Source organism: Bombus terrestris, chromosome 7, assembly GCF_910591885.1.
Source record: "Bombus terrestris chromosome 7, iyBomTerr1.2, whole genome shotgun sequence".
Lineage (NCBI taxonomy): Eukaryota > Metazoa > Arthropoda > Insecta > Hymenoptera > Apidae > Bombus > Bombus terrestris.
In genome coordinates this window covers 19,674,420-19,689,617 of record NC_063275.1, presented here as the reverse complement: position 1 = coordinate 19,689,617, position 15,198 = coordinate 19,674,420, and the positions used below count along the sequence as shown (strand labels likewise).

Sequence of the window (15,198 nt, the reverse complement as noted above, 5' to 3'; positions counted from 1 at the left end):
TACTTCAAATAATCTATCCTTGTAAATAACAAATTTTAATCATATATTTTTTAAGTATCTATTTTCTAAATTATCTTCAGTAATATATAAGACACGTAATAAATGTACATTTCTCTACGAGTTCGAATATTTTTATAATTATGTATATTATGTACAACAACTTACAATCCGTTCGCTGTTCAACAATGCATAATAGAATCGTACGAAGAAATAATTTGACCATAAACAGCTAACGATGTTTCGGCAATTATCCCGAACGAGTCTATCAATCCGCGTGTCTAACTGTAAATCACATCGGCTCCGAATCACCGACTCGCGGTTCTGAAAACCGGTTTCACGGTTCCTAACCCTGACTTAACCTATGCCTAACCCAGACACCTAAACCCTTTCGTCTTTCATCGTTCGTAAACTCGAGCGCTTAACCTGGTCTAGACGAGCATGAAAGATTCAGTGAGCACGGCAACCCGGCTATAATTCACCGAACTTCACAAGCCACGTCTCGCAAATCTTGCCCCGCAATTAGAACATCGCTGCAGGAGTTTAACCGTACTTTCGAATCGATTGAATTTTGTTAGAAGTTACGTTTTAAAAATGATCGATGGTGATGGATCTTAATCTCGGTTTCGTGATTTTTCGTAGATCTCTTAGCAACGAAGCAAATTGCATCGTTTTCTAGCGTTCATAGAGAAAGTATTTTTTTGGAAAAACTTAGTTTTATGTTGTTTCTAAATTGCGTTACTTGCTACGAATATCGATTCATTGATACTTTAGGATAAAATAATTCTGTAGATGATAAACTTTAAGTTTAATATTTTTGAGTTTGCGCATATATTTGGTGGATTAATGCCGTTATAGGAAAATCAGTAATTCAACTGAATAAAAATAAATAAAATAATAATATCTATAATAATGCGTTCTAACTAATAAATCATTTATGTTTGTATCATTACATTTTATAATTTTTTTGTAAATTTTGAAGTTCTCTAAATATATTCGATAAATGTTCCTTTAAATATTTGTTTCTCGTTCATTAAGATTTCTTTTCGAAGCAATTTGTAAATCGTCAATTTTTTAAATTCACCTAGAATTATAGTAGAACATGGCAAAACTCACTATACATGATTAGTAATAAAATTCATGAAACGTCTTTACGTTACTGATGCAACTTCATTCCGTAAAATCTTTAAGTATTCCGTAACCTCTCACAAAAATAAAAAATTGTACAGTACATAAATATAAATTATGTATGGATTATATCTTTTAGACGTTTACGTGTCCCAATTAATGATAAATAAGGAGGCATACACAGACACAGGCGGATCAACGCTTGTCACGAAAGTCGTGTTCATTAATTTCCCAGCCACTGAGATCTTAGAGCGCGATCGATCTGTTAAAAACGATATAATTTACATTTACAAGTTCAATGGTGGTCAATCTTTTCATTTCTTAATGTCATGCGAAGAAATGGTCAAAAAGATGAAGAGACTTTTTTTAAAAATTGGCGTTTTTAGACTAGACGACAATTTTCCTATTTGTTCCACTCAGACACGTCTTAGCGGCTGTGCATGTGACTTGGTAAGACATTATTTTCTATTTTATTCGTCATTTCTGCGAAAACATAAACAGACTGTGATCCTACTATTAAAAATTTAGACATAATTACTTGTGAATGCATTTGTGCATTAATACAAATAATTTATGTATACATTAACTAATAAGTGTATATATACATATATTTATTAAATTAATACATTCACTGTAACAGCATTATATAAAAGGACATAAATACTACTGCTTGTAGCCAAATATTTGGAATTTATGCTTCATAGGGCAAAGTATGTGTCGAAGATCCAACACCGTTTGTATTTAGTGGCCCATTCGAATTATTCGACTCTGGTAACAGTTTTGCTGGCTACATAGATCTGGATGTCACAGTTATAAATCTAGGAAGGTATTGTGCAAGTTTTATATGATGAACTGAAGTTTATGAATTTAATCAAAAATTTAATTCTTTGCGTTGTATAGTCAATCATCCTCTATTGACAAAGTTTCCAACTTCTCAAAAGAAATTATTAACAGTTATAGCATTAAAAATAAATTTATTGATAAATAATCTGTATTACATTTTTCAATTTAAAGAAATGACATCTAAATTCACATGAAGTACTTTGCTTTGAATATTTTGTACATTTTTGTATATTGTATGCACATTTCTTCTGTAAATGCATAAATATTCATAGTCTATAACCAGACCGCGAATTTTGATACACTTATGGAAGATTTAAAGGTGTAGAAATGTTCAGAATGCATGTAATTCGCAAAAATATAAAAAATATTCAAAGTGGAGTACTTGTTATAAAATAAATCCTTATGTAGGTTCCATTTCTTGAATTATGTTAAATACAGATATGAAGCTGCAGTGCAAATAAAAATTTCTAGTCTACTTGTGACAAAATAACTAAAGCTTCATGAAATATAACGACGACTCATACATACGACTTCACAAATTCTATAAAATGTTATTCCATCGTTATTTAACTGTACCATAATTATAATATTATTTAGAAGTCTCGTAACTCCATACGCCCTCGCACCCAATTGCTTTGTCTTCAAAAGCCACCCCCAGGGGCCAGAATATAAGTGCAACGCTAAGGAATTATCGGAGCTATCTAAAGGAATGAGCATACCGGTCGGAGATAATTTAGCGACCATGGGAAATCTCATGATGGATAATCTATTGGATACCGCTCCACCGGGCAACCTAATGAAAGATATCGTTGGAATTTCTCCGGTAGCTGATTACCTTGCTCTAGGAAGTCCGCCTCCTAAATTACCGCGCCCACCTTTAGTAGATCCAACATTGATTACGCGTAAGAAAAAAGGCAAAAAAAATAAAGGGAAGAAATAAAAAAGAGAAACAGAAGTGAATGCTAAATGTTATAGATATGAAATTGTGATTTACAGAATTGGAATTTTTTAGACAAAGTTTTTATCGATATTTATAGCTTATTTGATATAACGAAGTATAATCAATAGATTGCCAATATGTTTATGTAAATTCAAATGTTCATTTTTTAGTACAACCAAGGAAATAGAGCTTAATCGATGATAAATGATGTTACAAATATCATACTTCTATGAATATATATTTTAATTTACATATTTTATGTATTTAGCATGTTGTGCGTATTTTAAATATTTTTTCATATTTAAATTTCCCACAAAAGTCTGTAAGAGCTTGTAATTTAATGATAACAATACGTGGTGGGCAAATAAAATTTAGGAGATACATAATTCTATTTGTGGTAAAGTTGGAAGAATGTAGACAATTATATCTCTCAAAATTATATTTCTAAAATATTAACAATATTATTACATTTATCTTATTTCGAGTTACTGTTGCATACAGTAATTAATTTTTAATAAAATACTATCCATTCGTAATACATATCATTATATGCAATAATTAATTTTTATTATACGTTTTTATTATAAACTAATATGAATTATGTAAAATATCCTATAAATAATTTCCATCGTTAGTCGAACTTTAACAGTTTATGTAATTATCAAATCACTTTTAATTTCTTTAAATTATCTCTCGATCAGGCGAGCCAAAGATAAAATACTATAAATCAACAATACGATTGGTATTCTCTTAATTTCGAATGTAAACTCCAGGAAACTATTATTAATGACCGATACACGTTTAATAAAAACACTTCTTTTGTGATAGCATTGCCTTGAGCGACAGTTGAACTGTTTTACTCGAGTTCGATCGTCAGAATGCGTTTCGGAAATCGTTCCACGAGCCGCCTTCCAAGCAGGCAGGCATATCCTAGAGTTAAGAACATTACGTTCTCATAAATCAGGTTCGATTCGATTCGGCATAAATCATAATCGTGTCGTCGGGCATATGCAGACATCTCTGCCCTATAGCGAAGAGCTCCGTGAGAAAGATCCTCCACGACGCTGAATCGCTCTCTCTTCTCATGATATGCCGTTAACTGCTTTTCATCCTAAGCCGACGCGTTTCTTTCGATCGGTTTCTCGGTTCCGTCTTCGAACTTAGATCCCACAAATAACCTCCGTAAAATTATTTCATGACAGATTCAAAAGCTTGTACGGTATTGTTAAATACGTATTTTGGGGCTACTTTTTTAAATCACACCGTTTCAAAAAATGTAGGTATATACATTTTTCAAGATTTGAATAAGAATTGTTCGCCATGGATTTCAAAGTATATAATAATCAATAACGACTGGAAGCTTTCAGCACCTACCGTGACAAGATTCCTCATAAATTCATGAAGTATAATGAATTATATTGTAAAATCTCTTATTTCTATCTTTTCCATAAGTTCTAAAAACCTTGCTTTGACTTAGAAGCTTTTAAAGCACACAGATTTTTATTTCGCGTAAAGATTACAAACTAAATTAACTGGAATCAGTTATAAGACCTTCCCTTAATATTTTCTTTACATTCTCAGATATATTAAGTTCGAGAAACAATATTTCGTACGTACCAACCTGATAAACTATAGAACGTGATAGTCTTCATATAATTCTGCCTTCGCAAATCAGGTAGCTAATTGGAACGCGAGTGAAAAACGAGCAATCGGAAAAGTGCATCCTACGTTTGTCACGAACTCGAACATCTCGGCTAAAACAACTTTGGTATCGTCCCACGGGCAACTGCCGGCTACTCGCGCGTTATTATTTATTTTCCGCAGTGGGAGGAGCGAGCGAGTTTCGAAAGCGCCTCGCGTGCATCGATTTGACTTAGCCTCACGGTTACCGGTATCCCGTAACGACTTCCTGTCGTAGTTGCTCGTAGTTGCAACCACCCGTATACAGGGTGTGTCTGCAATGCATGACAACACGTATTTTATAAATTCTTTCATTTTTTAATCGAACAATCACGATGTTTGGCAAAAAATATTATTTATTCTTATCAAAAAGAAATTAGGGTGGTCGCACGTGTGTTTCTTGTATTTTACCAGATGTCGTAGTTAAATTTGCTTCCAGGGAGGTTAATCGATTACTCGCGTAATACGTGAAATACGCACGATATGCGGAAATGAATTATTAATGCGACACGTGACCGCAACACGCGAGTACTCTGCACGAGGGAGGCGGAAGTCTGCATATATAAATTAATGGGAGAATTGTGGTGATAGTGACATCCTTTGGACTGTAATTCGCTTTAGAAATAATATTCTTATATCGTTTAACGAATGATTTGATTCTATGTAGATTGATAGGTGGATAGGAATGAAAACTCTCATATTGTTAGGATACTTTACAAATAACGTGTTGTTTATATTATACGTTAGTTTTACAAATTATTTGTGCAAATATATGAAACTCTTAACAAAATACATTAAAAAGGAAGCAAATTACAAAAAAATAAAATTTCGCTTACAAAGTGGAGAATAGTACAAATATACAGCACTTTTCACATAAATCGATCGTAATGGAAGTAATTGTAATCGTAGTATTTACATAACAATCACAGAATATTAAAATTGAGATTAAATTACGATTCTAGTATATATTGTACAAGGAGTACAAAACATAATCTTATAATATAATGAACTGAATTTCAAATTGAATTTCCAAACTCAACATTTCTTCATTTGGATATAGAGTCGCAAATAAATTCTAAATTGTAAATCTTATAATATCACGAATTGTTACATTGAATTTCCAATTTAACTTCCAATATTTTCAACTTTCCATTCAACATGTTTTCATTCGAATATTGTTAAACATCGCTTGAAAGCTATAACCTAAATTCCAGGGGCAATGAAAATCCAATTTCCTAACTTCACATAAAATTTCGCTTCTTAAATCATAAATTAATATCTGACCACTATTTAATAAATATATTCTCTGTTGCAGATACACTGTGTATATCCGATCGGGAGCGTGCTGCTTGTTCGAAGTTCACGCGAACGTTGGCTATTATCCCACCGCGGACAGTTCCTTTTCGTCGAAGGATCACAATAATTTTCTACCGTACAACTTTGAGAACATTTAAATCGGCCGAACCCTCCGGAACACGTACGTGTATCCGTAGCACTTACATATATTTACATCGAATTAACCTCGGTCAACCTGGGTGGAAACAGGTTGCTTTCCCGTAATAATTATTACACCACTCGAATTATAATTATTAATTCCGTACACTGGTTCGATCCTTCGTCTAATTAATTCTGTGCATTAATTGACCGCCACGCTGACACAGAGACGCGTTTACAGAGATCGATTGCGTTCAAGCCAAAAAGGATTACGAGAAGTATCTTTAAATTGCTCTTAGTCGTATCATTCGAATTGAATTAAATATACGTCTTGGAACTTTTTCACTCGTCTTTTTCCCCTAAGAATCTTTCTGATTAATGTAGATATCAATTAGGCGCGTGAATTGAGCCTCGAGATTGTAAATTGTTAAATTAGCTACTGGTTTTGTGTGGCCTGGTGCGAATAAATTAATTAATCTTATAACTGTTACCGTAATTAATAATAGTTTCAAAATAATTTCGTTTCGCTGGTTGACGAGATAAAATATATGTTTCCTGCCTGATTACGATAATGATTTATCAAGCGAAATATGGTTTGTATCTATGTGTAGCCGCTTGTTTCGTTTTGTAATATAAATGTAGCACAAGTACAAGTATACTTACTACGTGCTGTATGAGGTATATCGATATCGTTAGTAGTTGTTAGATTGTGTACGTTAAGTTAAGTTAACGTGTTAAGTTGACGTCTTATAGTTTTACAATGAATTTTGGAGAGAATTATAAGTAACGTGTAGTTAACATACGTAGATGTGCGTGCACAATTGTTAAATTACGCTTTAAATAATTGCCATGCTACGTATGTATATAAGATTTTATAAAAATAAAATTACTTTCTTTATCGAATAGAAAATTATTAGCAAAATAGATAAAATTACCATCCTTCCAGTTGCATCGTGAACAATATTCTACGTTTTATATCTTGGAACATGTTTTTTAACATTATTAAATGGTAACAATCACGAATTAAGACGATCAAACTATTTCGTATATTTTAATAACATATATCTTATATAACTATTCAAACAAATATTTATTTCACTCACTCGTATCCTGCGCTGACTCTCCGAATTCCCTCGAACAACTCTGCACTAAACCTTCAGTCTGCCCTTTTTTAAGGGCTCTGCTCCTTTTATACCAACGCACTCCTAAATTTACTACTACCACAATTTCATCTTGTTGTACATGCTAATCTCAGAATTCTTATCCTGAAATCGTACTTCTAAAAATTCTTTGCCTCCCACAGTGCGGGATGATCCTTCAAGCTTCGTTCAAAAAAAGAACACTTGTTCAATTTCTATTTTTATTCAATTTTAGATACTAGCGGCGACTTCCATTCTAAAAATTCCCTTTCTCCTGCAGTGCCAGAACTCTTGGAACTTTAGTAATCAGTATGCGTATGCAGTTTCTATTTTTAGCGAAATACTATATTAATGAAATTAATTACGGGCTTATTTTTTACTGTAAGTCCCAAAATATGTAAATATTATGGATATCATTATGAGAATATTATTATTTTTAAAATTCCTTTCTTAAATTAAACAAAAAATTGTAATAGAATATAACGCAAAATAAACTACGTAACGGTGCATCGTTTTTTAAAGTGAATTTTTGATATTGTCCTTTCTTTTTCATGACATTTACTCACGTTGTTATCTCACATTATTTTGTACAGATTTATATTATAAGTTGACAGCTCTGTTGAATCTACAATTTATTACCAATCACCTTTCTATCAATTGTACCTGTATGTTTCACATTTTTCATGCTTTACATTCTCCTACTTGCTTTGTATTTATTTTTCTATTCGCATCTTTCCATTTTTCGATTTATGTTCTGCATTTCTATATTTTTCTATTTTTCTATTTTTCCATTTGCATTCTACATTCCTATGTCAATTTCCGCCCCTTATTTTTTCATTTTTCTATCTGCCTATTTCTATATCGATTTCTCTTTTTTAACCATTTCAATATCCACTTCCATTCTTTTATATTTCTACCTCCATTCCAACATTACAAACACAAAGAAGACGACCACCACCACGGAATACGAACACCGGCGGACACGCACTCGCGTGGGACATCCTGTGAAAAAGAACTCACCCGCCGTGAACGCGGCTTGACGCGTAGGCGAGGTCGTATGCTAATTATGGCAAATCGCAGCGGGCGATGATTTGTTCGTGGACGAGCGTGTAAACGGAACTTTTCCAGAAGGAAAGCGGGGCTAGGAAGCCGATACGAAGCGGACCAGGTTGTGACAACGGTGCAGCGAGTAACGGCGCTCCGACACGCGAGACTCGGCCAGTACACGAATTCATCCCGCGCGAACACGCGTGCCTACACGTGTACACAGGTCTCTTGAGTATGCGTGAGCCATACTTTTCGTTCTCTAGATTTCTTACCTTGCAATTTACGATGATATTTCTTGAATTTATTGTTATCTATTGTGGAAATATTACGAGTAATAAATAAGAATTTATTACGAATGTTGATGACAAACGGCGGTAGAATGTATAATGATTATAATAAATTAATATACCACTCGACACGACTGAAGCGTTTTGACAACTCTTTCCTCAGATACGATATTCAAACGGCTCTCAACTCACTCCGACGATACTCAATATACAGTCAGTTGCGAAAATCTGCATATATCGAATTCTGTATATTTGCCTTACCGGAGAAACTGAAATTATTCATGCTTAAATAACGATGTTATTATTATCAATGTATTCGTAAATTGAATTATGAAGATTAGAGTATTTAAATCATAGATATTTTGGGATAAAATTACAGACACTTTATTACCAGAAATTACAAACACTTTACATAATTTTCTCAATGCCGAGGAAATAGCTGCACTTTGGTAAACACTTACACGAAGAAGAGAGAGAGGGTCTAAAAGATATGAATAAATATAATATTAAGCCTGCCATTTTTATGAATTCACGCAAATATAACTAGTGTATGTAATTTTTGTATCATTGTGTCTTAAATTTTTTCTTAACTAACTCAACCGATTATTTCTTCTTTTCTGATACTCGTTTCCTACTTCTTTCCTTCTTAATAAATGTCAAAACGATTGAATTATGTTACATTTTAAGAGTACGCGTCTTAATGCGTCAACAAATTCGTAGAATTTCCATATTTAATTCCATACTTAAGGGGAATATGTACCCATCCTTTTACCTACATAAAGATATCTGTTTTAAGATTCAGTAAAGTGTTATGCATCGAACGTAGGAAATGTCGTACGTTACAACTTAATAAAACTTAATCGCCATTTAATTACTCCCCAAAGTCCAATATACGTGGAAAAATAACTTTCGAAGAACTACCCCCTTTCATCCTGCCGCGCCGCTCAAACTCAACATATGCCTTTTTACGTGAGAACGAAGAAACTACAACTCCTGGTCGCTTGAACAGCCCTAGCAACCATACCAGCTTAAACAAGTTCGCAAAACATTATACTATACCGAGAAAAAGAAGCCGGGAATAATACAAGGCAAGATAGATAATCAAAAGGGAAGAAAGAAGAATATGAAAAAAAAATTGGAAAAATTCACGAGCTTGGTAGAAAGAGATTACTCGGTACGGTTGGTGTACAATGTACGAGTGGCGCGAAAAAACGGGCATAGGATTCGCGCGGCCGATCCTGTACCCTGGTTTACGGCCTCCTCGACGAGCAGCCACAGCAACGTATGGCCTATGAAACGGCCATACCCGCGGTACTAAATACACCATAAACCAAAGGGAATTGCCTGTGAACCTTTAATGCCACGCGCTTACACACCGCCCCGCGTACCATTCGATACGTGAGACGCAAAGATAAGTGTAAGCAACGTTGCACCGATCGCGATCTAACAGCTCAAAAACTGCAATTGCCGCGTACAAATGTACTTATTTTGCGACAATGCACGTTCTTCTTTCTTTTTTTAATGATTCTAAATGGTGATCTCTTGGGGACGCTCGACTGGAACGTTTATCGATCGGAAGAACGAACGAATCGTCGACGTGTTTCGAAAGGCTACGGTCTTATTAGACGTTTACGTCCCTTTGTTCGAGTTTGCTGAAGAATTTTACGAGTACTTTTAGTTGGATAGTTCTGTAAAATAAAAGCTGCCGGCGTAATGAAATATTCTATTTTCGCGGGAAGAATGTACGAATGTTGGGAAAGAAAATCGTTGGTTGTAAGGAACAAGGGTAGTTTCAAGGATATATGTATACTTAAGCGATAATTTTCTTAATGAAAGAACATTTCGTGCAGTGTTAAAGTTGGTACAAAGTGATAAACAAAATGAAATTTGAGATTGATTTGTTAGAATCTTATTAAGGGTGAAGAATATAGTTATAAAATCTCACGGAACGTATTACAAATAATAAATAATAGGTATGTGCAAATTTATCATAAATCATGATTATAAAATAAAATATTATAATTGCTTATAATTATACATGCAACTTACGGTATTTGGTAATTTAGAAGATTCTAGGAACACGTATTATAGATAGAAATCTCCAAATTTTTCTTATATGATGTAAAGTTCTAAGTACTTTGTATTAAAGGCACGTTCACTAAATGACTTCCGATATAAATCAAACCATGTTATCTTATGAAATTTCCATCAATAAAGCTAATAAATTACTAATAAAACATATGAAATTCATTAAATGATGCAATCGGCGTCATCAACAAGAGATTAAACGCACCATAAAATATGAGATATGTTTCCTCGGAATCTTGTTATCTGTTATCATTATTCTTCTATACACTTAACACACATATATGTTCGTGCGAGCAACATAATTTCGATATACATACGTGTAGCAAAAATTATTAATCCAGTTTCGCTTCCGATAGAATATTTTTGTTATCAAATGCTACGGATCTCTTTGAAACTTATAATCTTATCTATCATCGATAATAAAGTGGAGAAATAAAAACATATTAAATTTTCACTTAAATCTAACAAGCAAGCAATGAAAACAGAAGAGAGCAATCGATGAGAAACAATCAGAAAAAAAGAATAATTATATCTTTTAATTATTTAGACCGAATATTTTTATTTATTTTTTGATTTTGCAGTCAATAAATACCAAACGTTTAAAATGTCAAAATAATGTCGATAAAAGAACAAAATGAATTGTAAGATAATCACGAAACCTTTAAAGTAAGATCCATTCAAGCTCCTCTTATGAAACCTCGTTCAGTCAGTAATTACAAGCAGCAGTTCTGTTACCTTTGCATTTTACATTCTCTACCAGTTACTATACTATATTACGCATAGGACTGTGCGATATTAAATACATATTGTTCCGGAGCAACTTGAAATGTTTTTCAATTAAATTTCCCGCGTATAGGTCATTGCAAAACGGCAGCCATAAATCAGGCATACACTGAACGCGAACATTAGCACGGAACAACAAATCAAATGCAATGAAGACTTCTTGCGACTGCTATACAAAAGCATTTATTATTCAATCTCCAGGACCCCGTTATGTCGTAAAACCATCGAGGTTGCAGATAATCCGCGAGAGATAATCGAACGATTTAATCAGCCCTACCTCGTCATAAAGTAGCACTAAAACACGCCGTAAACTACGAAGCTTCCCTTGTAAACCCTTTAATGTCACACGTGGAGCAACCACTATTGATGTTCACTTATTAAATACAGACCAATTTGGATAACTCGAATCTTTATATATATATATTATGTATACTTTACACATGTATATTCAGTTTTATTGATCTCATTCCGATTCGCAATGAAAATGTCTATCATTCGAAGTATAAACTTACTTTGTCTCAAATTATTATTGATTATGTGTTTAGGTGTATTATTTTATCTCTGTAACTCGAATTCAGAAAGAAATGCTCAATATCTGCAAGTTGAAGTTTACTTCCATAAGTCAAAATTTGATTACTGCTGCCTCTACAGTTTGATAACAGGTGCTTATATGAATCTTTACAACTCTGCAATGAAAAATTAGAAATCTATACTAGCCCAATAAAAATATTGGAACACTTACATTACATATAATTGTACGAATTAAAATAAAGATGAACCAATCTAGAAATGTATGTAGATTTACATATACGTATATATATTTAGTGAAATATTAATATGTGGCATGAATAGTCATCTTAAGCAGTCATCTTAATTAATGTATAGTAATGTTCCTATTGAATTGTAAAGTCTGTTAATATAACGAAAGACACAAAAATTACATTTCACAGAAGAATTTGGTGAAAAAACCTATACATTACAAACGCACGCAAAACTTTATAAGAAAATCTGACTTGTGTCAATAGTATAACATTTTCAGGAAATCAAGTTGCTTTGTTTGTACATATACTTACCACCGTACTATTATCAACGAATATCTAAACCTTCCGCTTATATATTTTGCGATTATATTACGTCGTATGAAATATCCCAAGAAAATTGCTTTCTATAGAATATTTATTCACCGAGATAATCTTAAACGATTATACATTTGGAACAAGTGTAATTGGCTACATGAGAACAATTCATCCAGGTGATGACGCATACTTGAGAAAGAGAACTTTCAACCAGGAACCGCTCTCCATGGTGGACGAACCGTAGGAGTCCGATTACACGGTCAGATATTGGCTAAACGAATAGTGCGATAAATAAGCTTCATTAGAAATAATCAGCAGTCGTAAGACACAATGCTATCTAAATGATCCCTTCAATTCATTACAAACACTTCCGCGTTTAGGTTGGGTTCTGTATGAAAAGCATTGTTTTTACCGGACTGTGGAGAAACCACGATCGAAACTAATCAGTCGGTCAGGCTTGTCGGATTCTACGCACACGCAAAGATTCTAGATAAGGTTTAGTATGTTTAGCGATGGTTAGAGCGAGCATTTTGAATTTTTAATTACTGTTCTTCATTTTTTAATCAAATTGTTTGGGCATCGTATACATATGATGAACAACTTAGGAATTTCTTTTTTGATAAAAATAAATTTGATGAGTAGTTTAGGAATTAATAACAATTATATTTTTCACATAAAGATTGGAAGCTATATTTTACAATCCTATTCCTGTAAAGTCATACAGGTTCTAACAAGATGAGCTAATTTTGTTCAACACTGTAGTCGTGAAGAAAGAACTTCATTTAAAGAGTATTATATCACTTTTATTTCTGTAATATCACATAATATCTTCTAAGAATTAGGAATATGACGACTGAAAAGTAATGAAAGGTGAAGCTTTCGCAGAATCGATAGGCTGTGAACGTTAGTATTATGTGGTGTTGTAATTGCAGAGAACTTTTTTAACTTCGAAGAAACAAGGGTACTTTGTAGCTAATTTACTGTGATTTATCACATTATCATTTCGCTCCCTTCAATTTCATAGCCATCAATCTCTCGTTAAGTCTTCCGGGACAGGTGAGACTCTAGCGTCGCAGAATTAGCAAGTACTACTTTCCACAGAATATAATGTACCATAAATAAGATCAGCTTAACTTGAATCTTTCATATAGTGTTTAACGATGTATGTTTAAAGCATGCATTGAACAAATCGATAAAGCAATCAAAAAATAAGAAATAGAAATTTAAGTAATAAAAAATTGAAATAATCTAATCAAGGAATAAAAATTAAAAATTTAACAAATGCAAATTCTATGTTAATCCTAATTTTTTCTTAAAATGTTTCACAAACTTTTATACAAACTTTGATACAAGAAACCCTGTTAGATTCGCAGAGGAATTTCGAGAAATTTTATGTCCAAACTTCTAGTGGCAAATGAAAATTTTAAATGTGAGGTTTTACTATATCATTAAGTTCTACAATTACGAGATAGTTTTTGTAGTAACAAAGAAATTTTAATATGTTATACCCAAATGAAGTGTTTTTAAGAGTATTTGGACTATGTACTCAATAACGAAAAAGGATCTTACCTAAAACTAGAAATCTATCTTTTTCTACCAAATCCTGCCCATATAATAATTTAAAAGCGATGAAAAATATTCAATAAAACTTGAAAAATATATATTTGTAACTTCCTCTATATCGTCAAATTTTCTTCACGACGTATTTTATGAATAATATAATCTTCAAAAGTATAATCACCTTTACAAAATGAATAGCACCATCAAGAATGTTTTAACAAAATGCATGTGCCTATTGTAAAACGTAACGTTTCTTGCTATTTACCAATGTCTCTTGATAGATGACATTTTCCTGGACAGAAAAAGTAGCACGACTACTATACCATTTCATATTCTTGAAAGGATCATAAATGGGAGGAAATGTGGCTGATCGCAGGAACAACGAGGCATATCCGGACTTAAAGGCTACAATCATTAATGTATCAACCATCTACACATATGTATCGTTCCCTGTATTTCTACGATAGCGTGCATTCAGATATTTATAAGTGTCGCAGAGAAACATTTTAAGATACGGTATCTCGTGTCGATCTGTCTATAACGTAACATTATGCAAATAACCGTCGTCGAAATAACTGATCCCTGGTGAGAAATTGCTGCCTCTTTCTTCCCTGATCTTATTACGACGCGACACTTTTATTTTTTCCATACTGTTGCAAAGATACAAGTTGAAAAATTGCAGCTTTTTAATCTCCATGGATTATCGTCCGTGTGATCTTGACAGTGTATGTATACAATATCAAGAGCAAGCAACTATAATTCTCACTGAATGAGATATTTTTTATATCGATCAAAATGTGAAGATAATGAAGAAAATTTTATCAAGGACGTGCATCTGCGATTTATTCTCTGATCAAGTTGTCTTAGTATCTTCATAGCAGATATCTTCTTTTTTTCTGTGTTTCTTTAGATATATTAACTGACTTTCGTTGAAATAAGAAATTAATAAAATATTGTAGAATTCTTCCAATCACATTGTGTATGAATTATCAAAGAATATTCATTGACGATCGATAATTTTAAAATTATTCTGTAATATATATAAAATGTAGCTTGTCACGTTCCTCTTCTACAGTCTTCACATTTGCTTAACGCGTACTAATTGTAAAACTAATCAAAAAACTTCAATTTGATAAAATCGAGTGTATATACAAATATATCCCTAAGAACACATCAATTAATTTAAGTTAATAACA

The 15,198-nt window shown here is 32.9% G+C and overlaps 1 protein-coding gene across 1 annotated transcript; it reads left to right on the top strand.

Moving 5' to 3' along the window:
* Positions 1 to 1,205: 1,205 nt before the first annotated feature.
* On the top strand, positions 1,206 to 2,908 carry LOC100652237. The gene is made up of 3 exons (XM_020863673.2): positions 1,206 to 1,575; positions 1,830 to 1,951; positions 2,566 to 2,908. Exons 1-3 carry the CDS (start codon positions 1,243 to 1,245, stop codon positions 2,906 to 2,908), a joined length of 798 nt encoding a protein of 265 aa, XP_020719332.1. The 5' UTR covers positions 1,206 to 1,242.
* The last annotated feature ends 12,290 nt before the right edge of the window (positions 2,909 to 15,198 follow it).